Below are 27,478 nucleotides of genomic sequence, written 5' to 3' on the forward strand. Positions count from 1 at the left end.
AAAAAAAAAAAAAAACATTGTTAACAGAAAGAAAGTGATGTTCCAAAATACTAATCTAGTGCAGAGTGGAATATAATCTCACAACAAGTAGAACAATTATACACTATAATGGTTGCGAGGGATAACACCTGGATCTAGTTAAACATGTTTGGGAAAGCCATCAAGTTAAAGCCTAGAGCATGGGTCCTCAAACTCCGGCCCCCCAGATGTTGCTGAACTACAACTCCCATGATTCTTTGAATTACATAGATAGCCAGAGAATCATGGGAGTTGTAGTTCAGCAACATCTGGGGGGCCGGAGTTTGAGGACCCATGGCCTAGAGAGTAGAATGGACTGTGACACCACTAGTTATGTGAGGAGGGATGGAAGCGATGGTGTAAATAAATTACCCAGGTTGATAATGCTAATTTCTAAAGAGATGGGATTCCATGGATAGCCCTGGTCAGTCTGATAAAACTAAATTAAACTTTTTAAAGAATGATTCTACCTTTGTGACATCCTTTAGGTGAATTTCAACAATACAGGTGTGTACAGAAGAGAGGGAAAAAAAATTGTTTGCAATATAGAGTAGCTGAAAAGAAGTATAGTTATGCATTAGAGAGGAAAAGTAGTGTTGAGGAGTGAATTTGAAGGCTTTGCAGGAAATTTACATTTGGTCAGAAGTGTATGAGAAGGCAGCTGCCTGTCAATTGACTCACAGTCAGCAATAACATCAAAGCAACAATCTTGGAAGGATGGGTTAACAGGTGTTCCACTGACATTCCTTTCCCAAAGGAACTAATAAGTTTGCCAAGAGAAGCAGAAAGAAATGGGAAGGGAGCCACAAACTGAGTTTTGCAGACATCAGGTGACACAAGCTGTGGGTAAGAAGTTTTTCCAGAATATACATTGTCATAAAGGATAGTGTCAGGAAGGACAGCTTTACAGAAGTAACCTTTGTTCACCAGTATAAAAAGTATTAGCAAATCAAGAGAGAGTGACAATATTTGAATTTAGCAATTGGTGATTGGTGATCATTATTTACTTTTGCTAACAGTGTGTAAACAGTGGAAACCAAACTGAAAATTGTCAATGAGAGAGAATGTTAGTTAGATGGCTGTATAAAAGCCACTCTAGAAGCTTTGATGAAGGAGTGTGCAGATATACTAGCGTACCACATGTTTATATTTAATTATTTTGTTATTTTTGCAGAAGGCTTTGCATTTGCATATCTACAGTTGTGTGCAAAAGTTTGCATACCCTGGCAGAAATTGTGACATTTTGGCATTGATTTTGAAAATAAGACTGATCATGCAAAAAATATATTTTATTGATGGGTAGGTATCATATAAAGCCATTTATTATCACATCATTGTTTGGCTCCTTTTTAAATCATAATGATAACAGAAATCCCTCAAATGGCCTTATCAAAAGTTTACATACCCTTGAATTTTTAGCCTTATTCCCGACACACAAGTTAAAATGGCAATTAAATGTTAATTTCCAAAACATGTGGCTTTTTAAATTGCAGTTGGTTTCTGTGCATAAATAGTCAATTGGTTTGTTAGCTCTCACATTGATGCACTGAGCAGGCTAGATACTGAGCCATGGGGAGCAGTAAAGAACTGTCAAAAGACCGGTGCAACAAGGTACTGGAACTTTATAAAGATGGAAAAGGATATAAAAAGATATCCAAAGACTTGAAAAGGCCAGTCAGTATTGTTCAATCACTTATTAAGAAGTGGATTTCCGCCACAACTGCCATAATTGTTCAGGATACAAAGAAAAAACCCACAGGTAACCTTAGGAGAAATAAAGGTTGCTCTGGAAAAAGACAGTGTGGTTGTTTCAAGGAGCACAATATGATGATACTTGGACAAAAATGAGCTGCATGGTCGAGTTGCCAGAAGAAGCCTTTACTGCGCCAAAGCCACAAAAAAAAAACCTGGTTACAATATGCCTGACAACACCTTTACACACCTCACAGCTTCTGGCACACTGTAAGTTGGAGTGACAAGACCAAAATAGAGATTTATGATCACAACCATAAACACTATGTTTGGAGAGGGGTCAACAAGGCCTATAGTGAAAAGCATACAATCCCCACTGTGACGCACGATGGTGGCTCACTGATGTTTTGGGGTGGGTGTGGGATGAGCTCTAAAGTAACCTTTGAAAATTGATGACAAGATGAATGCAGCATGTTATCAGAAAATACTGGCAGACAATTTATATTTTTCTGCACAAAGGCTGCGCCTGGGACGCTCTGGGACTTTCCAGCATGACAATGACCCTAAGCACAAGGCCAAGTTGTTTTTCTCCAGTTATTACAGCAGAAAGGTTCTGGAGTGGCCATCAGAGTCTTCAGACCTTAATATCAATAAGTCACTCTGGAGAGATCTCAAACGTGTGGTTCATACAAGACGACCAAAGACTTTGCATGACCTGGGGGCATTTTGCCAAGACAAATGGGCATCTATACCTCCTGGAAGAATAAGGTGCTTCATAGACAACTATTATAAAAGAATGCATGTTGTCATTGATGTTAAAGGGGGCAATAAACAGTATTAAGAACTATGGTTATGCAAACTTTTGAAGAGGGGTAATTTAATTGTTTTCTTTGAGAGAGCAAAAAAGGACCTTCCACTACACAATCGATGTAGATTGTTACTGGCAATCTATAAGGGGAATAACCCTAGCTGAATACTTAGAAAATTAGAAAAAGAAAGGGAGACACATGAGATGAATCCTATTAAATTGCCATTTATCTTAAATCACTTATAAGGAATAAAACATAATACTGTATTATTAACAATAAAGTATTATGTTTTCATGTGTCTCCCTTTATTTTTCTAATTTTTTAATATTTTTCTTTGTTGCCATGTTTTGTTTTATGATTGTGCCATTCTGTTATAACCTATAGTTGAATATGAATCCCATAAGAAATAAAAGAAATGTGTTTTGCCTGCTCAGTCATGTTTTCTTGGTACATACAGGGCCGCCATCAGGGCATGACAACCATAACAGTTGTCATGGGCCCGGCGGCCCTGGGGGGCCCGGCCACCCGGGCCCACGTGTGGGGCCCATCGGGTGGCCCACACACTTAAGGCCACCCGATGAGCCCCCTCCTTCAGGGGCCCGGTCAGCGCTGTGGCCGTTGTATAGCGCGACCGGGCCCCTTTAAAAAAAAAAAGCAGCCGCAAGTGCTGCTGGGAGGAAGTGCTCACTTCCTCCCAGCTCACTCCGCGCGGGAGGAGCGTGCCCGCCCGCCCGCCCAGCCGTAAAGAGGGAGAGCCCGGCAATGAAGAGGGAGCAGCGCCGACTCCCATCATCCCCAGCCACCCTCCTGCAAAGAAAAGGTAAGAGACAGGAGGGTGGCTGGAAAATGAGCTGTGTGTGTGTGTGCATGTATGTATGTATGTATGTATGTATGTATGTGTGTGTATGTCTGCAGGGCCGGATTAACATAGGGGCTGATGGAGCTGCAGCTCCAGGCCCAGGCCCATGAATAGGCCCATTGATTTTTTTTTTTTACACACTACTCTTAGGGTTATTCACCTGGCCGGTATTTATTTATTTGAGGCTGTATGGCCGGTGCTGATATTGCAATAATACCGGCAATACAAATGCCTGTATTTTTCTCAGTATAAACAGATATTACTCTGCAATACCATTACCGGCCAGTAGGGGTCACTGTGTGTGTGGAGAGAGGCAGGCATAGGAAGTTACAGCATGTAACTGATCCGCGGGGAAGCAGCTACACAGCACAAAGAGTCCAGACAGCAGCTCACAGCACAAAGAGTCCAGACAGCAGCTCCCAGCCTGCAGAGACAGCCTACAGCTCAGAGAAGTGAGGGATGGGGTAAAGGCTGCAGGGAGACATGGGGACACTAAGACACTAGGGGACACTATGAGACATGGGGAGACCTCTGGGGATGCTGAGACACTTGGGAACACTTGGAGACATGGGGACACGGACACACATGGGGACACTGAGACAAGGACACACACACACGGGGACACTGAAACACTAGGGGACACTGAAACACTAGGGGACATGGAGACACAGACACACATGGGGACACTGAGACATGGGGAAACAGACACACATGGGACACTGAGACATGGGGACACAGACACTGGAAGACATGGGGACACAGACACTAGGAACACAATGTCCCCAAGTGTCTCAGTGTCCCCATGTTTCCCTGCCAGTGTCCCTAGTTTCTGAGTGTTCCCATGTCTCCCAGTGTCCCTAGTGTCTGTATGTCCATGTCACCCAGTGTCCCCAGTGTCTCAGTGTCCCCATGTCTCCCAGTGTCTGTGTCCCCATGTCTCCCAGTATCTGTGTCCCTATGTCTCCCAGTGTCCCCATGTCTCTCAGTGTCCCTGGGAGACATGGGGACACAGAAACATGGGGATACAGAGACATTGTGATGCATAGTCTCAGTGTCCCAATGTTTTACAGTGTCCCCTCGTGATATGGGGACACTGGGAGCAATCCATCTATACAGCAGAATCAAACTAAGTAGTTTTTGGGGGATTTCACTGAATTTTCACTCCTTGTGATTTACATCATGTGATGTCACGCATACATAATTAGTTATGCAAATTAGTAAGGCCTGTAATTTCTTTTTCCAAGAAAGGATGCAACCCCAACTACTCTTCACATACTCTTGCTTAAGTATGGAAACTTAAGAGGGATGTAGAGGAACAAAACTTGTGTGGAATGACTGAAATGAAATTAGTTAAGGTAATGTCGACTTTGGTCTCTCTAACACTGTGCCATGTTCCCTTTCTTCTACACTCACTACATCCACCTTTTCTCTGTCTCAGACTGTATACCAGGAGCGTCTTACTTCTAGTAAGAAGGTTAGGATAGAAGTGGACCAGCGAATACTAGGGGACAGTCCTTAGAAAGCATAGAGCTAGCACATCATTAGATGCATTTATGCCAAGCTCAGGAAGTTGTTGGCCAGCATGCATTTTTGGCAGGCAGCCTGACATGCTTTCATGCTAGACTAGCCTTCCAATTCTTTAGGCAAACACGCCTCCTTTTTGGGCATGTCCCGCCCTTTTGGAAGTTCTGGTTACATGATCCGTGTCACTGGCCCACCCTTGTACACCGCTCATTGACTTACTGCTTCACTGGACACTGCTGTTGAATTTACTTGAAAGATGAAAGCATAATTTACAGAGAGATTAGCATATTTTAAGAGAATCTGAGTTTCCCTTCGGCAACATCTCCACCAGATACATAATGCTTGAGAGGTATGTCTGTTTTAGTGTTTTTGGTCGATAAGATTCTGTACTTAGGCCCCTAATAATTGTCAGCACCAGGCCCACCGGGCTCTTAATCCGTCCCTGTATGTCTGTCTGTGTCTGTCTGTATGTGTGTATGTGTGTATGTCTGTCTCTGTCTGTCTGTCTGTATGCATGTATGTGTATGTATGTGTGTGTGTCTGTCTGTATGTATGTCTGTATGCATGTATGTGTGTGTGTGTGTCTGTCTGTATGTATGTATGCATGTATGTGTATGTGTGTCTGTCTGTCTGTATGTATGTCTGTGTGTCTGTATGCATGTATGTGTATGTGTGTCTGTCTGTCTGTATGTATGTCTGTGTGTCTGTATGCATGTATGTGTATGTATGTCTGTGTGTCTGTATGCATGTATCTGTATGTCTGTGTGTCTGTATGCATGTCTATGTATGTCTGTCTGTATGCATGTATATGTATGTCTGTCTGTATGCATGTATGTCTGTCTGTCTGTATGTGTATGTCTATGTATGTGTGTCTGTCTGGATGCATGTCTGTCTGTATGTCTATGTCTGTCTGTATGCGTGTATGTCTGTGTGTCTGGATGCATGTATGTGTATGTATGTCTGTCTGTGTATGTATGTCTGTCAGCATGCATGTATGTCTGTCCGTATGTCTATGTGTGTATGTCTGTATATATGTCTGTGTGTATGTCTATGTATGTATGTCTGTATGTATGTATATGTCTGTTTGTATGTATGTATGTCTGGATGCATGTCTGTGTGTATGTCTATGTCTGTCTGACTGCATGCATGTATGTCTACGTATGTATGTCTGTCTATGTATGTTTGTGTATGTATGTATGCATGTATGTCTGTATGTATGTCTATGTATGTATATATGTATGTCATATATGTATGTCATATATGTATGTCTGTATGTCAGTATGAATGTATGTCTGCATATTATTATGAACGTAGGTCTGTGTGTATGGATGTCTGTATGCATGTATGTCTGTCAGTATATCTGTATATATGCATGTATGTCAGTCTGTATGTCTGTATGCCATTATGAATGTATGTGTGTATGGATGTCTGTGTCTGTATGTATGTATGAATGTGTGTGTGTGTGTATGTATGTATGTATGTCGGTGTCTGTATGTATGTGTGTCTGTATGTATGTTATTATGTGTCTGTCTGTCACTATGTATGCCTGTGTGTATGTCTCAGTATGTGTGTGTTAGTATGTATGCGTGTATGTCTGTTTCAGTATGTGTGTCTGTTAGTATGTATCTGTGTCCTTTTGTATCAGTGTGTGCGTTTGTGTCTGTGTGTGGACCCAGTGGGCGGTATTTGGAGGCGGGCCCCAGGGGGCCCAGACCCTGAGCTGAGTGAGGGGCCCCAAAATTTCTGGTGGCGGCCCTGGGTACATATATTAACAATTCTCCAATGGTATGCAAACTTGTGAGCACAACGTATGATAACCCCTATTAGACACTTGTCCACCTTACAAAGAAGCTCACTTTTTAAGGACACGTGTAATGAAGCTTTCACCTATTGTCACTTTTTTAAAAGTACACTAAATTAAATGTAATTACACTTTTTAAATTACGTATATATTTTTTTTTTCAGATAAATATTCATGTTTTACCTGGATAAGCAGCCATGTTGAGCCAGACTCTGTTGTTCCATGTGCAACTTCTGCATACTCTTACTTGTCTGCTGCTGTAGTTTCACACTAAGCACACAAACCAGTCACAAGAGCAGGCACATTAGGTTGATTAGCAAATTGCCAGATAACAGTAATGATATCGCTCCCCAAATTTCAGATCAATCACTGGGTTCCTTTGGGGGCCCTATGTCTTCAATATATGACAAGGTGATTTAAGAGGAATGCACTGCCAGGGTTACATACAGTGAGAAAATTTTCCATTTTGTATGGGTGCTGCAATACATATTGTCTTAATTCCAGTCTTAATATTGGAATTGAGTAAAAACTGCATAATAGAATGCAGAAGTCAAATGTGGTCAAGACTGAGTGGTTGGGAATATCAATATATATGATTATTTGATTGTGTTTATATAAGTGTGCTAGCCTATTGATGTCTCGTTCCTCAACTCAAGCAAACGTATGTGGATTATTCCATGGGGACAATAGTTTATTCCCTAGATTTGGTGCAAGAGGAGAGAGGAATGAGGAGAGTTCAAATGTGCCTTTAAAGGGAATCTCCAGTGCCAGGAAAACAATCAGTTTTCCTGGCACTGCAGGTTCCCTCTCCCTCCCACCCCCCAATCCCTGGTTACTGAAGGGGAGAAAACCCCTTCAGTCACTTACCTGAGACCCCGCCGATGTCCCTCGTCGCTGTCTCCTCCTCCGCACCGCTCCTCCTACTGACTCCGTCGGCCGGTGGGCGAGACTGATCCCGCCCACAGGCCGGGGAGACCTAATGCGCATGCGCGGCAATGCCGCGCATGCGCATTAGCGCTCTCTTTAGGAAAGCATTGAAAAAGGACGTCCAGCGACGCTCTAGCGCAGATAATCTGTGCTATAATCCAGGAAGTTCCCTCTAGTGGCTGTTTATAGAAAACTGCAATAATTACACTTGCAGGGTTAAGAGTAGTGGGAGTTGGCACCCAGACCACTCCAATGGGCAGAAGTGGTCTAGGTGCCTTGAGTGTCCCTTTAAATCTGTCTCAAAGGGAGAGGAGTGAGTAATGGTTGGTGATAAGAGTGTGCTGTTTTGTAGAGGGGTCCACATTTAGTAAACGGGAAACTCCTACCCAAAAATAGCGATTCAAGATCTACCCAGCATTTCTTTGGGTGTGTGTTTATGCTACTGTTGCATACAATGGGTGATCTTTGTCGGGCTTAGGTATTAAGCACATGAATGCCGCTAAAATGTCCATAGAAAGCTTTTCTCTGTTAAAAATCTTCCCAGAAGGAATGCAAATTGTATAAATACGTTTGGTCTTGTAGCAGATGCTCTTGGTATCAGGTTACACAGACTCACTCCGGACACAGGTCATAGAAAAAAACACAAAGATTTTATTCTGCAGAATGTCTCAGTCAGGCTAACGTCTGCAAAAGAAACTGAGGGGCGAGTCAAAAGTTAACAAAGCTTATACAGTTGCAAGAAAAAGTATGTGAACCCTTTGGAATGATATGGATTTCTGCACAAATTGGTCATAAAATGTGATCTGATCATCATCTAAGTCACAACAATAGACAATCACAGTCTGCTTAAACTAATAACACACAAAGAATGAAATGTTGCCATGTTTTTATTGAACACACCATCTAAACATTCACAGTACAGGTGGAAAAAGTATGTGAACCCCTAGATTAATGACATCTCCAAGAGCTAATTGGAGTGAGATGTCAGCCAACTGGAGTCCAATCATTGAGATGAGATTGGAGGTGTTGGTTACAGCTGCCCTGCCCTATAAAAACCACACACCAGTTCTGGGTTTGCTTTTCACAAAAAGCATTGCCTGATGTGAATGATGCCTCACACAAAAGAGCTCTCAGAAGACCTACGATTAAGAATTGTTGACTTGCATGAAGCTGGAAAGGGTTATAAAAGTATCTCCAAAAGCCTTGCTGTTCATCAGTCCACGGTAAGACAAATTGTCTATAAATGGAGAAAGTTCAGCATTGCTGCTACTCTCCCTAGGAGTGGCCGTCCTGTAAAGATGACTGCAAGAGCACAGCACAGACTGCTCAATGAGGTGAAGAAGAATCCTAGAGTGTCAGCTGGCAAATGCTAACACAAGAGCACCTGGATGTTCCACAGCAGTACTGGCAAAATATTCTGTGGACAGATGAAACCAAAGTTGAGTTGTTTGGAAGAAACACACAACACTGTGTGGCGAAAAAGAGGCACAGCACACCAACATCAAAACCTCATCCCAACTGTGAAGTATGGTGGTGAGGGCATCATGGTTTGGGGCTGCTTTGCTGCATCAGGGCCTGGACGGATTGCTATCATCGAAGGAAAAATGAATTCCCAAGTTTTCAAGACATTTTGCAGGAGAACTTAAGGCCATCTGTCTACCAGCTGAAGCTCAACAGAAGATGGCTGTTGCAACAGGACAATGACCCAAAGCATAGAAGTAAATCAACAACAGAATGGCTTAAACAGAAGAAAATATGCCTTCTGAAGTGGCCCAGTCAGAGTCCTGACCTCAACCCGATTGAGATGCTGTGGCATGACCTCAAGAAAGCGATTCACACCAGACATCCCAAGAATATTGCTGAACTGAAACAGTTCTGTAAAGAGGAATGGTCAAGAATTACTCCTGACCGCTGTGCACGTCTGATCTGCAACTACAGGAAACATTTGGTTGAAGTTATTGCTGCCAAAGTAGGTTCAACCATTTATTAAATCCAAGGGTTCACATACTTTTTCCACCTGCACTGTGAATGTTTACATGGTGTGTTCAATAAAAACATGGCAACTAGTGATGTCCCGAACAGTTCGTGCGAACGGTTCCCGGCGAACTGTTCGGGACATCACTAATGGCAACATTTCATTCTTTGTATGTTATTAGATTAAGCAGATTGTGATTGTCTATTGTTGGGACTTAGATGATGATCAGATCACATGTTATGACCAATTTGTGCAGAAATCCATATCATTCCAAAGGGTTCACATACTTTTTTCTTGCAACTGTATATCACAGATGATGCAGTTCATACGTGCAGGGGAAATACAAGGGTTATACCCATACTGCAGCAATTAATAACATATTAGCAAGCCTATACTTATCTCAAAAAAGTATTAACTATGTATTAAGCATTTCTAGCATTCCTACACACGCGCCCTGTTCCTGATTATTAGTACAGCAATTTAACCACATAAGTTCCAGATGTTTCCGGGGCATCCCATAGCTTCTATCACAGTCTCTATTTTATCTTTTAGGCATCTGGCTAAAAGAAAATCTGCCCTATTACTCTTTGAGTAAATCTTTTGTTTGATCTGCATGAGGGCTTTCGATGTATCATCAAGAGTATCATCTAGAGTCAGAGAGTACAATTTGTCTCTATAAAGCACCACTGTAAGGTTAGCATTATGAGCTTTCTGAAATTTGAGGCCCAAAAATGTGTTTTTGTAATGTTTTTATATGTTTTTCCCTTTGTAGGAAAAGTACTGAATTTAGTTTGAAAGCCTTCGACAAAGTAAAAAGAAAAACTATAACAGTTTGTAACAGCAGTAAAAATAATTAAAAAGATCTGAACCAATAATTTACTCTTACAAGATCAATGCTTTATTCTCTTTAGGAGATCGTTGGTGAGATTAAGAAACAGCAGGATGAGGCTGAAAATCACATTTGAATTTCTAATACAATTAGGTGTTTGACATAGTCTATGTAAAGTAAATTCTAATAATAAGCTGAATTTGTTTCCAGATTAAAACACTATTAAATATATACAATATTTAACAACCCCCTCCTCCCCCCAAATCCAATAATATCTATAAAACACTGACACTAAAATAAAAAAAATAAATTACAATCAAAGTATTTTATATTGTAAAATGTCATCAAAATATCCCTGAGGTTACATTTTTAGTGTACTTCTGGTATTCTAATGTTTTATTCTTATTTCTATTTGCATATTGCTTCTGGCATTATGGATCTGTGACCCATTTGAGTCAGGAAAACCTGGCCCCATGGGAGGGCTTTCAACTGTCCAGATTTTGGGGAGACTGTCATTATTTCAGGGTTCTGTCCTGCCTTCCTGAGTTTGTTCATTGGTGCCCTCTCCTGAATTAAATGAGGTCTAGTTCTTGTTAGGGCAAATCAGTAGGAAAGTAAACAATGATAGAATACGCTAAAATCAAAACCTGTAGGAGGTAGATACCAGGTAACTTTTGTTCACAGTATAGCAGAGTAAGGTCTGCAACAAGATAAGTCTCTGCTTTGGGGGATGTCATCGGTATGTGATGATTTGCCATGAAGATAGAATGGGCAAAGTGGCCATAACCTGTTAAAAGAAACGTTACTTGTGCACTATTCCAAATCTCTATGCATATTTAAATAAATGGAGGTTTTGAAGTAACGCCAATGGCCATTAGATGTCAGCCCACCTGCCACATCAAAGCAAACCTATTAGGTGGGTCCTACACTAACACTAACTAACTAACACTAACTAAATTTACTTTGCTTGCCTCAGCTCAGGTAAAAAAAAAGAAATATTATAATGAGACAGAGGGGTATTTCCCTCCCCCCCCCCTCCCATATACGTATTAACCCTTTATAGGGAACACATTGGATGGGCAGCAGCACTGTAAAATGGCTGTGTCATACAAAAGTAAATACAAATACACAAAAATAAGTCTTGCGCTCAGACTGGTGAATTGATAGTGTGCCACCCACCTAAGAGGTTTTCCTTGATGTGGCAGGTGGGCTTACGTCTAATGGCCATTGGAGTTACTAAGGGTTTGTTTTTGGGCACTCCTCATTCTGACTCCTTTAGATATCAAGCTAGTTTACCAGGGAGAGAGGTTTACTGTTGCTCTGTCACTTCTTATTACTACTCTTTTACCCTATTGCTATCTATCTGATTATACATCTATATACTGCTCACCTCCTGGATATCATTTTATCTCTTATATAGGAGACTGAAGTCTTGGTTCTCCGCAGTGTACACGTTTAATTAAAGTGATTTTTCCATGTGTACAGGGATTATTTAACCAACTCTACCCTGGTTTCCTGTGCCAGCAATGTTAGTAGGGAGATTGGCTGAATGTACATATGCTTTTTATATTTATATTATTATTAGGCCTTTACATTTAAGCATAGTACATTTCTAGGTATATACCCCTTCATATACCTAATAACCAGATATTGGAGTAGCCTCAAAAGGCTAGTATTATTACTTTTTTTATTTCTATCACTATAACGTATACCCTGATGGACTCTCCTTTTCTATACCATACCTTTATATATTACTGTGCATATTACTCTATAAGATACCTTTTCTGTTTCCAGATTTGCACTTATTCACATCGTGTGGATTAAGTGCATATTGAATATATTTGGAGTTACTAAGTAACCTCCATTTATTTAAATATGCATAGGGATATTAAATAGTGCACAAGTAACATTTTTCTTTGGTTTTTTTATTGTATGTATTGGAGCTGATGTGTACTATGGTCACTGCTGCTGCCCAGGAGTATTGGGAGTGTATTTGTGTAACCTGCTTGGTTCAGATGTCTGTGCTGGTGCTTTGCCAAATCTTTATCATTGTAGAGTGCTTTGGTATACTCGAGGATTTAGTGAGTCACTCTCTTAACAGCTTTACTATGGGTGCAGATCTCTGGTCTCCTTGCTGTAGGGCTGGGTCAATGTCTAGTAGGCATAGTTGTTCCAGGATGATTGGGGTTTCAGGCATTTTAGTGAGCACATAGAATGTATTTTCTTTTTGAACTGTGATCCGACATGGATGACCCCAGGCATACTAGAGTCTTTGTTGCTTGAGCAGTTGTGTGACCAGTCTCATGTCTCTCCTTTCCTACGGTCTATAAGTGCCAGGTCTTGGTAGAATTGTACTGCTTGGTAGATTTGAGGTGGTGTATTGTGTGCATTTGCTATGTTCTATAGTGAAGTTTCTGGTACATTGGTAAGATACATTATAATTACTATGGGTGTTTTATAGGCCCAAAAAGCAGCTACAGTGCACCCATGAGAAATTATCCTTTGGTCATATGCCCCATTTCCCCTGTGCTACAAACAGCATTGACATCCTCTCTTCCTGCAACTCATGGTGCCCCATATTAAGATAACTAGCACACTAGTGTGGCACAGTACATTGCCTGAAAGGGTTAAAGATCATTCAGTGCATAAACTCATATTTTATGGGTAATTCTCAAATATTAAATTCATAAAGCTAAGGCTCACTTGAAAAATATTGACTTCACACTTTGGTGCAAGAGAACACTCATTCACATCAATATATTCTCACATATCTTATGCCACTACGCACAAATTCTTAAAAAAAACAATGTTCATCATTCAAAGATTGTAATCTACAGAAAACATAAAAAACATCAAACATTCATAGCAAACTGTGTTGCATTTGTTCAGTATATCTATTATCACCCAAATTTATTTTTGATTAGTTAATATACTATAATATACAACATACTGGGTAGTGTTTGCACTCAATTACTCGGTGGTGCTGGTATTTAAGAGGTATCCCTCTACTATAACCTCCAAAAATGTGAAAACCAAAAAATAAATAAAATACCGCACTCTCAATATAGTATCCAAAAATGAAAAAGGTAGAAGTAATATAGTAATGCCAAAAAAATAATTTAATAAGATATATATGCAATCAAAAATTGATATACAAAAAGTTTGATGATCTCAACCAAAATTTGAAAATTCATCTGTTTGCTGCTCCAACCATTATACAAAACATTGTGTACTAGTATTCAGTCCTACGAAATGTATCTAATTAGAAATTACTTGAATGGAGCAGAACCTGCCTCAGAATACATGTATATACCCATGTGCCTTTGCTGATCCAGAATATATCTCAAAATTCATATATATACACAATCACAGTTCTGTATAAGGGACAGACTATACAATCAATCCTTTGAAATTCATAGGGTTAAAGTAACAAGCATATAGCAGAACCTGCCTCTAAATTCATATATGTACACATTTAAGACTCTATAAATCCGATCTCTGTATAGACATCAACCAATAAGTGAATGTAGAAATAGTCTCAGTTGTCATATCTATCAACAAACAAACAGATAAATGTACTGTTTTAACATAAAGATCAGTCCTTAAACAATGCCATGGATCAGAGACTTATATCACAACATATAAATCTGTATATAGCTCTGTAACATAACACAGTCCTGATGGATCCAGACCCTTGCAAGGAAAAAAAAAAAAGAAAAAAAGATGAAAAAGATGAAAAAATATGTGGAGGACAAAAAAAAACTTTTTAAAAAAGAAAAAACGAAAAAATAAGAAAAAATAAGAAAAAAAGAGTCCTATGCAAAGTCACTATACACATGTGTAATATTATTATGGATGGATCTCACCGCTTAGTGTGTTAACACTTCCAACTCCCAGTTGTATTACCATCACTACTGCGTTGTAATGAGCTGTCCTGGTAAATACTATTGAAGTGTAGAGTTCTCTGTTTTGGAAGCTGTTACGAATTCCACGTGATAAAGGTGTTTCCTCCAGTAAGATGAGTGTCGATCAGCTGGATAAAGTAACCGGTCCACCGATTGAATTCCTCGGGCTGCGCGCTCGGGACAAACCGTCCCTTCAATGGCCCTGGTTTCTCTGCTGAGTCAGAGAACTTTTAAATGCCGAATCCGGCGGTAAAACACAGCGTCCACTTCCGTGTGGACGTGATGACGTCATCCTAATACGAAACGTCATACAAAATACAAAATAAACTTTATTGACCTTGTAACAACGGTGTAACAAACACCAAATGTAACATGTTAATTATAACACTAATGACAATTAGGAACGTCATACACAATTCAAAATGGACTTTATTGACCTTGGTGTAAAAAAGACACAATATGTAGTATTTTGATATAACACTGATAGTAAATAGAAAGTATTGTAAATACTAAGTTATTGAGTAAAGAGAGGGAACACTCACTAACTCCAATGTAAAATATTACACAACTAGTAACCATTTGTACCAGAATGCCTAAAAGAACTTCTTGCCAGTAACAGGGAACTATTATACTGAATTGGTAACATTCCATAGCTAAATTGTACACACGTAGCAGAGTGTTAGGGGTGATATTCAAAAAATGTATTCATAACAAAACAATTTTTAATTGATTATATTTTTGGAAAATTTTATAAAAATGTAGAGATATCTTTAAATTAACTATAATCAAAAATATATTAATGTATATACTCACCGACCTTGAGATGTATCCCCTTGTCTCGGGATATCCTAGGTGAGGGACCCTGGGAAGATACAGCCAGGTAGCGGACCCACTGGGGTCAAAAGATTGCCGAGAAAGAGAATCGGACCAAACGACATGGTCTATTGGGAGCACTGTAGAGAGCACAAGGTATACATTAGCCCAAAGTTTATAAAGAAGACTGGTAAACTTTACAGAAAGTGTTTCAAGTCATAATCCTCATTAAGTCCTGAGGGTGACAGTGTTTCTAAGATACTAATCCATTTAGTCTCCCTTTGCATAAGTACTTTTTGTCTGTCCCCACCTCTTCTCAGAGGGGGTATTCTGTCAATGACTTGAAATCTTAATTGGTTGACCGCATGGCCCTGTGTCTTGAAGTGTCTCGCTACTGGGGCCTCACTGGTCCCCCGTTGTAGGGCTACCCTGATGCTTCTCTTGTGCTCCCCTATCCGCTCTTTGACGGGTCTGATGGTCTCCCCCACATATAGATATCCACACGGACATTTGAGGATATATACCACTCTGAATTGCAGGTGTAATAGCCATTTACATTAAATTTTCTCCCTGATCGGGGATGAACAAAATACTCACCCTTAATCACACTGCTACAATGCGAGCACCCTAGACAGGGGAAAGTACCTTTCTTTGGTGCTGAAAAGAATGTGGTCTGCCTCTTAGAGCTGCCAATGTCAGATTTGACTAGTAAGTCTCTTAAATTAGGAGCCCGTTTATATGAAAAAAGTGGTGGATTCTGAAATTCTAGGGGGAGTTGTTTATCCCCCGCAAAGAGTTGCCAGTGTTTCATAATTACTTTTCGTATGTCTCTGTTGATCGGGGTGTAAGGAGATATAAAAGCTATCCTGTCCATCTTATTCTGTCTAGAGGGACAGTCCACATTCCACATTCACGTGGAATTCGTAACAGCTTCCAAAACAGAGAACTCTTCACTTCAATAGTATTTACCAGGACAGCTCATTACAACGCAGTAGTGATGGCAATACAACTGGGAGTTGGAAGTGTTAACACACTAAGCGGTGAGATCCATCCATAATAATATTACACATGTGTATAGTGACTTTGCATAGGACTCTTTTTTTCTTATTTTTTCTTATTTTTTCGTTTTTTCTTTTTTAAAAAGTTTTTTTTTGTCCTCCACATATTTTTTCATCTTTTTTTCTTTTTTTTTTTTTTCCTTGCAAGGGTCTGGATCCATCAGGACTGTGTTATGTTACAGAGCTATATACAGATTTATATGTTGTGATATAAGTCTCTGATCCATGGCATTGTTTAAGGACTGACCTTTATGTTAAAACAGTACATTTATCTGTTTGTTTGTTGATAGATATGACAACTGAGACTATTTCTACATTCACTTATTGGTTGATGTCTATACAGAGATCGGATTTATAGAGTCTTAAATGTGTACATATATGAATTTAGAGGCAGGTTCTGCTATATGCTTGTTACTTTAACCCTATGAATTTCAAAGGATTGATTGTATAGTCTGTCCCTTATACAGAACTGTGATTGTGTATATATATGAATTTTGAGATATATTCTGGATCAGCAAAGGCACATGGGTATATACATGTATTCTGAGGCAGGTTCTGCTCCATTCAAGTAATTTCTAATTAGATACATTTCGTAGGACTGAATACTAGTACACAATGTTTTGTATAATGGTTGGAGCAGCAAACAGATGAATTTTCAAATTTTGGTTGAGATCATCAAACTTTTTGTATATCAATTTTTGATTGCATATATATCTTATTAAATTATTTTTTTGGCATTACTATATTACTTCTACCTTTTTCATTTTTGGATACTATATTGAGAGTGCGGTATTTTATTTATTTTTTAATATACTATAATATGCACTCAATTTTATCTGAAAAGAAAAAATGTAATAATAACTACTCAACTGGTTACTTTGCCATATTCGTGCAAGATAGTAACAGTTGTATGCTGAGAGCCAAAATACCCTCAAGAATAATTGTTGAAAAAATTTGGTTATATTGAGGAACTCACAGGTGAATGCTTTCTTAACCAAGCAATAAATGATATGTCCTTTTCATACATCAATCCTTAAAAAAAATGCAGTTGATAGCATAGATCATGGAGTGTATAAATATTCATAAATTACTCAAGCTGGGTCTCACCGTGCACACTCGTGTTAGAAATAGTTCAGGGAACTATTCATACTTCATCTCTGCAGATAGAGAATTTCTGAATTTTACTGTAGGATAATTAGGACCTGTCTTTTCTTGACTTGGAAATCTATCAATGCAATACCACCAGTTCCAATGCAGTTGCATAGTAAAACCTGATACAATGTTGTTATTGCTTTCTTAATGTGTTGCACAGTAATGTGCTGTCATTCATTGTATATATCGATCTGCAAATATTATGACAAACACGTTTCTTAAAATATAGTGAATATTCTTCTATTCATGTATTTGAAATACTCTGCACATGCAAAAGTTATTGTCTTCTATTATTAATATTAGAATTTTCAGCAGCAGTTCACAATTATACAATGAGGATAGTTAATTGAATGGCATAAACAAATAATGTTGATAGGCAGAGGTGAAGGAGGCTCAGCAATAATAAGCTTACATGGAGTTGTTAAGCAGATCTTGGAGGGAGTCTATGCTTACTGATAAGTGAGTATTGTGTGCTATGTTACTGAACTCTTCTTTAATTCTCTAGTGCATATAACACTGTGTTTGGTGCTTTGTGATTTGTTAATGTATCCAGGGCCGGCCTTAGGGGTGTGCGAGCTGTGCGGCCGCACAGGGCGCCATGGAGCAGGGGGCGCCGTGGATTTAAAAAAAAAAAAAAAAAATATATATTTTTTTTTTTAAATTTGCAGCGGGGGCGGAGCTTACCGTGCGGCGGGGGCGGAGCTAAAAGCGCCGGAAAACTGCTGCAGGGGAAGCAGGAAGGAGTCCCTGCTTCCCCACCAAACAGTCACCAGGAGCTGCACTGCCTCCACAATGAACTCCACAGGTAACTGTGTGATTGTCAGGTGAGTGTGACTCTCTGCCTGTGTGTATTACTGTCTGTGTGTGTGTGTGTGTGACTGTCTGCCTGTGTATGACTGTCTGCCTGTGTGTGTCTCTGTGTGTGTGTGTGTGTGTGTGTATGTATGACTGTCTGCCTGTGTGTGTCTCTGTGTGTGTGTGTGTGTGTGTGTGTGTGTGTATGACTGTCTGCCTGCCTGTGTCTGTGTGTATTACTGTCTGCCTCTGTGTGTGTCTGTGTGTATTACTGTCTGCCTCTGTGTGTGTGTCTGTGTGTATTACTGTCTGTGTCTGTGTGTATGACTGACTGTCTGCCTGTGTGTGTCTGTGTGTATTACTGTCTGCCTCTGTGTGTATGACTGTCTGCCTCTGTGTGTGTCTGTGTGTATTACTGTCTGTGTCTGTGTGTATGACTGACTGTCTGCCTGTGTGTGTGAGACTGTCTGCCTGTGTGTGTCTGTGTGTATTACTGTCTGCCTCTGTGTGTGTGTCTGTGTGTATGACTGTCTGCCTCTGTGTGTATGACTGTCTGCCTCTGTGTGTATGACTGTCTGCCTCTGTGTGTATGACTGTCTGCCTCTGTGTGTGTGATTGTGTGTATGACTGCCTCTGTGTGTATGGCTGTCTGCCTCTGTGTGTCTGTGTGTATGGCTGTCTGCCTCTGTGTGTCTGTGTGTATGGCTGTCTGCCTGTGTGTTTCTGTGTGTATGACTGTCTGCGTGTTTGTCTGTGTGTATGACTGTCTGCGTGTGTGTGTCTGTGTGTATGACTGTGTGTGTCTGTGTGTATTACTGTCTGCCTCTGTGTGTGTCTGTGTGTATTACTGTCTGCCTCTGTGTGTGTCTGTGTGTATTACTGTCTGTGTCTGTGTGTATGACTGACTGTCTGCCTGTGTGTGTCTGTGTGTGTGTGTGTGAGACGTCTGCCTTTGTGTGTCTGTGTGTGTGTGTATGACTGTCTGCCTGTGTGTGTGTGTGTGTGTGGATGTCTTCCTGTGTGTGTGTATGGCCGTCTGACTGTGTGTGTGTGTGTGTGTGTCACATACAACCAATACACGCATATCACACACTGTTAATACACCCATTACAAATATCACACATAGCATACATATCACACACAGTCATCACACCTACTATCACATACACAGACAACACAAACATTACAGCATACATGGATGACGGAGGGGGGAGGGGGGGGCGCTGTGAAGATTTTTCGCACAGGGCGTCAAAATGCCTAAGGCCGGCCCTGAATGTATCTGTCTTAGCTTATAACAGTTTCCTTAATAAATAACAAACACAAAAGACTAAAGGTGTTTTTGCATAGTGTATGCAACTTAAATTCTAACCAAAAACATCTTTCCAGAAAAAAAACCCTATTAAATATACACCACATTTAGCGAAATCCACAGAAACACAATAATGTCTAAAAAAAAATGTAAAACACTGATGCTCTAAAATAAATAATGAAAAAATCAAAGTATATATATATATTTTTTTAAATTATACAATTATTTCGGAGGTCCCATTTTTAGTGTACTACAGGTATTCCTATGTTTTACTCCTATTTCTATTGATCTGTGACCACATTGAGATAAGACAACTTGGCCAGTGGCTTCATGGCAGACTATTCAACTGTCCTGATTTTGGTGAGAGAGTGACTTTTTCAGGGTCCTGTCCTACCATCCTAAACTTGTTCATTGGTGTCCTGCTCCTGGGGACGCCAGGGAACTTTTCCTAGCAGGCTCAATCAGCAATTTATTAGACATGATTGTGCTATGCTAAGTGCAATAGGCAAAAGAACCATGGTCTGCCCTTAGTAGGCTGGTTTACAACATTGGCAATCAGTCTTGGGTGTATCATGCCAGGCTCACATGCCTATTCTCTGGGCCAAGCACCCTCTTTCTAGATGGGTCCTCATCTTTGGAGAGCACGAGTCATGCAACTTGCCTCACTGTCTCATCCCCTTTTACTCCGTACACTGGAATAAAAATCCGTTTTTATATTTAACTTGGAGAGCCCAGCTTATGAGCTTAGATCAGAACAAAGTCTCAAAGCTGTAATGATTTTAAGGACCTGGAGTAAACATTGAAATAAAAAAAAACATGTCATAAAGAGTGGGAGAATATTAACAATCACTGAAAATAGCATAACATTTTACTTGGCTTAATCTACGCAGACAATTTTGTTTTATTTATTTTTCTGCTTCTCATATAGATTAATAGCATTTACTAGGATATATGCACTGTAATATATGCAAGGAAAATCATTGTTCATTGTTAAAGGACATATTTTCACTAATATTAAAAATAAAAAAATATATTGTATTATAGCCCCTCTGTGTATCATGTGTGTATCATGATCTGTGTATATAATTTTGCAGCTTATACATATAAATAAATACCACTTTTGCCTAGAATTTCCATTGATCTATGGAGTCAGGACCACTCGACACACATTAAACACTCTATCTTGCTTAAGTGCTTTTTGTGCATTTTTGTGCATTTAAAAATCGTGCATATTTTAAAAGAAATTGGAACTTCCATAAACTAATCTTGTTATTTTGCAAACTTTTGAGAACTGTAATTCCAATGAAAAAAAGGCATAATTAAATGCATACATTCGTGCTCAAATGTTTTCTTACCCTGGCCGAAATTGAGACAATCTGGCATTGATTTTGGAAATATGACTGATCATGCATTCAAAAATATGTCTTGTATTGATAAAACGATATCCAAAGTCTTGAAAATGCCAGTCAGTACTATTCAACCACTTATTAAGAAGTTAAAAATTCAGGGATCTCTTGATACCAAACCAAGGTCAGGTAGACCAAGAAAGATTTTAGCCACGAGTGGCAGAAGAATTGCTTGGGATAGAAAGAAAAATCCCAAAGTAACCTCAGGAGAAATACAGGCTTGCTCTGGAAAAGATGGTGTGGTTGATTCAAGGAGCACAATACGATGATGCTTGAAAAAAAATTAGCTGCATGGTCGAGTTGCCAGAAAAAGCCTTTACTGCGCCAATGCCACAAAAAAACATGGTTACAATATGTCCGACAACACCTTGACACGTCTCACAGCTTCTGGCACACTACAATTTGAAGTGACGAAACCAAAATAGAGCTTTATGGTCACAACCATAAGTGCTATGTTTGGGGAGGGGTCAACAAGGCCTAAATTGAAAAGAATATCAACCCCACTGTGAGCATGGTGGTGGCTCACTGATGTTTTGGAGGATGTGAGCTCTTTTCAGACTTTCCAGAAAGACAATGACCCTAAGCACAAGGCCAAGTTGATCTTCCAGTGATTACAGTATAAAAAAGTGAAGGTTCTGGAGTGGCATTCAGTATCCTGACCTTAATATCATTAAGCCACTCTGGGGAGATCTCAAATGTGCGGTTCATGCAAGACAACCAAAGACTTTGCATGACCTGCAGGCATTTTGCCAAGACGAATGGGCAGCTATACCACCTGCAAGAATTAAGTGCCTATTATAGTCAACTATTACAAAAGACTTACAGTAGTGATGAAGCGCAACAACAAAAAATCGTATTCACTATGGACCTCTTATAGAGAGTGAAAGTAACCCTGTGTACATAAAATTAGGTGTTAACAGAGTGGAAATATTATAAATAATTGAAAAACAAACAGTGGTTGTGGTGAAACAAAGCACAATCTGTAGGTATACTTGCAAACATGGAAATCACTCTGGCACCTATTAAGGAGACAAAACCAGAAAGAGAGCTCCTAGTGCAGCATAGTAATTAACTTATAGATATATAGAATAAAGCAAACAGAGGTGCCTTTTAGGTGTTACACTCACAAGATTGGAGTGGTAAAAGCACCACTCGTTGCTATTGCACTCAGGGAGGATCAGCCCCTAGAGTGCGTGGGATCCGTGGAAAGGAAGCTTGCAATCCGGATCTCAGGTAAGTATACTTTATTAATTGAAATGTAAAAACAGCAAAACTTGTTGTGGAGGTAGTTAGTCCGCTCACCAGCCTCAGGAAACCGCAAAGAAAGTTCCATATACTCATGTAATGTAAAAGAATCTTCCGGCTGCTATCCTGGTTGCTGTTGCCGACTGTCTCCAAATCACTTCCTGGTTCCGGGTCCGTAATGCATTTCGCCCCACCCACAGGGCTTTGTCAAACGGCTGATGCTTCCTCCCACTGTCCTGTGTCTTATATAAAAAAGGGAAGGAAACCGCGCCTTAAATGAAAAGATATATGCAAATATATATATAAATATACGTACACAGAAGTTGTGGTTTAAAGTCTTCTTTACACAGTAGACCTCAAAAAAAGCATAAAACATAAAAAACAATAATAGTGTAGTATATTTAAATATGGTGGGTGGATAAATAATTGTAGATATTCCACACTCACATGGCCCAGAGCTAACTCAGAGCTCAGCTGTTATCTCGCCTGGACGGAACAATCCCCGTCTAAGGATATATGGGGTCTTCACACTCTCATATGGGCGATATATGTAAGATAAAAGAACTCCAAATAGTACAGTATGTATTGATAAAATATGTGAATAAATAATAAAAATATCGTACTCACATTTGCTAGAGCAGAACTTGCTCTAGTCTTAATGGCATAGGTGGTATAGTCCCCACCAAGGAACAAGCAGGTAACCAGGAGTGAAAAAATAAAAAATCCGAAATATAGTAAGTAAGGATAATTTATTTAACAATAGTTAAAAAAAGAGATTAAAAATATAAATATATAGTCTGTAAAATCCACTTGACGCGTTTCACCTGTAGAAGGCTTCCTCAGAAGTGTGGAGAATGTCCTGGTTCCAAACGTTTAAATAAGAGTCCCAATAATAATGAATACTTCCTGGTGTGGGTAATTGGTACTTCCTGTAGCCACCAGTGAACCGCACGCGTCACACCGGAAGTGACGCGGCGGATTAAGTCCATGGTAGTAGTAACACATCATATATAGAATGCATACAAAGAAATACAAAAGTACCATTAAGTGTTAATAAATTAATAAGCAAAAACAATATAAGTATAATCTTGGCAGCATCTACAATATGTAGAAAATATCGCACAGACCCTTCCGGTTTCGCCGACGTCGCCCCGGAAATGACGCGACGTAAGGGGCTGCAACTCTATCTTGCGTTCCACCCGTGGAACGCAGGCGAAACCGGAACTGCTTAGTGATTGGCTCTTCCAACATCGAGAGCTGTAGATGCATTGTGCGTTCCACAGTGGAACGCAAACAAAACCGGAACTACTCCGGTATTTATTATAGCTAGAGGGAGACAATCAGTCACCATAATAGAATCCTAAAGGAGGTGATAAATTGTCATTAGACTCCCTCCCTTCCCACTTTAATAAATAGACACCAAAAAGTTTTTTTTTTAGGAAATACCCCTTAACTATCTGTAGACCAGGCACAAGTTAAACATTAAAAGCTGCTTCAGAACATATTTTTGAGATGCCGGCAACATGAGCATCCAAAGAGAAATCCGGGCAGTGAGAGTCATGTCCTAGGCAGAATGTATTCAGATACATGATAAAGGAATTTTTCAACTTAACAGTTAAGCCTCTTTAAAGCCTGAGGTACCTGTCAGGAGGCACCTTAGTCTGAAGGTCCATTGTATGGTGGCATATACAGTCTTATTTGGCAACACTGGAATTTGTGGATGACATCAAGATTCCATAAAAAGGACTAATTATTTGGTTGCAAAGTGTTGTTTCCAGTCAAAAAGGATTTGAACATGGCTTCCCCAATCATTATAAAATTATACATTACACTGCTTTTATAATTAAAGGGACACTATAGTAACCGGAACAACTACAGCTTAGTGTAGTAGTTCTGTTGAATATAAACATAATTTTCTTCAGGTATATTCATGCAAACACTGCCTTTTCAGAGGGATACCTCCTGTGGCCACCCCTCAGATGGCCACTGGAGACGCTTGCTGGGGCAGTGTTGCCGTTCAGCGTCTCCACGCTCTGCATGGAGATGGTGAATTTTCCTCATAGAGACGCATTGATTCAATGCATATATTAGAGGAGTAGCTGATTAGCCAAAACAGTGTTTTGCCCCGCCCCCAGACTGCCTCTTTGCCAAATTAAGCTAATTTCCCCCTATGGGAAATCATTGGATTGGTTAAAAATCTTACATTCTGATTATGTCACCAAGGAGGCAGATCAGGGGCCAGCAGCGGTGGACCCGCGGCGCTAGAAATAAGGTATGTTTTAATCCTTTCTAAGGGGGCTAGAGGGGCAAAGCACCACTATAGGGTCTGTAAATACATGTTTGTGTTCCTCACCCTATAGTGTCCCTTTAAAAACAGTTATGTAATTAAAAATGCATCAATTTCCTTTTATGAGTGGTCATTTATTTGTATTGATTTTCAAGAGAAAGTTATAGTGTATAACAAATACTAAACTGAATGGATTTGTTAAAAAAAATGTTTAGATATTTATTTAACTATGAACAAAATTTTGAGATGCTATGTTCTAGCCAGAATGTCTTTCTATCTACAAAAGACGAACTATAATTGTTAGTTATCATTATTTCCTGTTTCAGAATATTACAGCTCTGAATATATATGCATTGCAATTACATTTTTTATTGATGTGCTTTTTGTTACAGCTCTTTTTAAATTGTGCTACATGTACTAATTTAATGTTTTGGTACTGGATTTTCATAAATTAATTTTTTTCAATACTTTGTGTTTATTTATTTTTTAAACTACATTGCTGTGTTCAGCAATATTTATAAGGCTAATTGTAATGCATTCATTTTTCAGATAAAACTTATGAATTAACTAACAAGCTGATATTGCTACATAAAGCCTGTCCAGATTGAAATTTGATGACTTCCTTATTGAGTGGAAATTGAATTATTCTACTCCTGTTGAAGAAATAATATATTACAAAACCTACAATTTTATTTGGAAAGCATGTAACTAAATGTGTAGGAGGGGGACTAGTAAATTATTTAAAGGAACAATTCAGGCACAAAAGCCACTACAGCCCTCTGTAGTGGTTATGGTGCCAGGAGTGCCATGGCGCCCTCCCAAAGTAAGTAGTCAAATCGTTTAAGTACAGTTTAACAACTTACCTGGGGTCTGCAGAGATTGGCGCTATAGTAGGGAATAGGGCCTTTTAGTATAGGGGCAGTAGTGTGTGTGGTGAGGGGTGCAGTGTGTGTGGTGAGGGGTCCAGGGTGTGTGTGTTTGAGGGGTGCTGTGTGCGAAGGGTCCAGTAAATGTGTGAAGGGTCCAGCGTGTGTAAGGAGTGCTGTGTGCGAAGGGTTGTAGTGTGGGGTGCAGTGTGTGAGGGGTGTAGTGTGGGTTGCAGTGTGTGGGTGTTGGTGTGGGATGCAGTGTGTTAGGTGCCGTGTATGGATTTGCATTTTTTTATATTATTTAAAATTATTATTGGTATATTTAATTATAAAAACATAATCTTTATATCCCCCTCCCTTCTTACCTTTGCCTGATAGGGGGGAAATTTTAAGATAATCCCTAGTGGTCCTAGTGGTGAATCGCTGGCAGTCCTAGTGGGAAGTGAACTCTAGCCTACAGCTCAGGCTAGAGTTCACTCTCGCGAAATCAAAGCGTTGCTGTGGTTACCACTGCAACACTCTGAGCTCGCGAGAGGAGTAGCCAGAGGAGTTGCTGGTAAGAGCTCCCTGGTCCACTTTCCCTTCTCTGCCGGCTGCCAGCAAAGTGCCTGCTGGCCAGTGAGGGAGACCTTTATTTACTTACCTGATCCAAGGGCCAATGTTCTTTGGTGCTGGGTCATGGCTCTGCCTCCTCTGACGTACTTTGACGAGTGAGCTCTAACGTGCATGCATTGCAGTGCACCCAGACCAATTTAATGAGCTTAAGTGGTCTGGGTCCATATAGTGTCCCTTTAATTTATGTTCTCTGCAATGGCAGATAATTCTGCAAGGTAAGAATAATTACTTTTACTTCATAGCTTAGTTCATGGGTTAGGTATTGAATCTCTGAATTCTCTGCTTACAATTGTTCAGCTAATACTGTAGAAATGTCATGATCCGATGTTTTGGATAATACATGATGAATATTTAGACTGTAATCGTATTATTAAAATATTTCTGAATTAAATTCCAGACGTACAAAATCAAATCAAGTTATAAGGCTTTTGCAGCAATACCAACAAATACATTGCTTCGGGATCAGAAGGTAAGTGATTAATTACAAAATAAATTAAGTTTGCTCTATTTACTATTAGAGTTATGTAGATAACAATGAGGTACACAGGTTTACAAATGATACATGTTTACTGCAATACTTTTGTTTCATGAAGTATTAAAAGTTTACCAATAGAAACATTAATTTTTTTACACAGAATATATAAGGAAAACAAACAGTTTTTAAAGCAAACACTTTATATTATGAAGAGTTATCAATCAAACAGGAGAACTGAAAAAGTAGGTTCTTGTTATACAGAATAGAATAAAATACACAAATGCCAATATTAAATATGGCAGGTGTATAGAGGAACAATTAGGCAGAAAAATATACACTAAGCTAGACGTTAATCAGGTTTACAATAACTGATAGGAACACAGGCATAAAATATATTCTGTAGCACTACTGTTTCACACTCTCAGACTTAAGATGGCTGCCGTGCTCTCTAACCTTTGAGTCCTCACAGGGGTAGAGCCACTAGTTAAAGTGAGAGAGAATGTCCTACATTCCAGTTATAAAAAATACACAGAGCTGACAAACATGATCAAAGTATAATAATGCAATATACCGTGCAGAGCATAACAATAAAAATATCCTTACACATAGGCTTTTAGGAGTATACCAGGAACAAAATTGACATAATTGTATGATTATACTATGAGCTTAATTGTCAGAACTATGTATGTGTGTGTATATGTGTGTGTGTGTATATATATATATATATATATACATATATATATATATATATATATATATATGTGTATTTATTTTATTTTTTTAATCCTGCATTGGTGCATTGTACTCATTACATATATTATAGTATATATATTTTTTTTCTCTAAATGATTTACTGCATTGAAAAAACAGAAATGTTTTTAATTAGATATTAAACAATTATATTTTTTATGTGCAGATTCTTTCTTATTTACAGTGGGTTTTCTTGGGTGCTGTAACTATTGCTTGGCTTACAAAAGAGTAATGCGGATTAGTATATTGTGTGTTTCTTGCAGGGGTGTATTTGTGTATAGTGTTAGTTTTGAATGCTGGGATGTATGGACACATACACTGCCACACACACATACTGACCCAAATGAACATACACAGAGACACAC

General features: G+C 39.3%; 1 protein-coding gene across 3 annotated transcripts in view; it reads left to right on the forward strand.

Moving 5' to 3' along the window:
* The window catches only part of MLIP (muscular LMNA interacting protein), a 427,685-nt gene that overhangs the window by 266,007 nt on the left and 134,200 nt on the right, over positions 1–27,478 (forward strand). For all 3 annotated transcript variants that reach the window (XM_063442933.1, XM_063442935.1, XM_063442934.1), the window contains one exon: positions 26,286–26,357. In XM_063442933.1, the coding sequence (XP_063299003.1) occupies positions 26,286–26,357 (72 nt within the window). The remainder of the gene's footprint in view (positions 1–26,285; positions 26,358–27,478) is intronic.

This window comes from Pelobates fuscus, chromosome 2 (assembly GCF_036172605.1).
Source record: "Pelobates fuscus isolate aPelFus1 chromosome 2, aPelFus1.pri, whole genome shotgun sequence".
NCBI classification, from domain to species: Eukaryota; Metazoa; Chordata; class Amphibia; order Anura; family Pelobatidae; genus Pelobates; species Pelobates fuscus.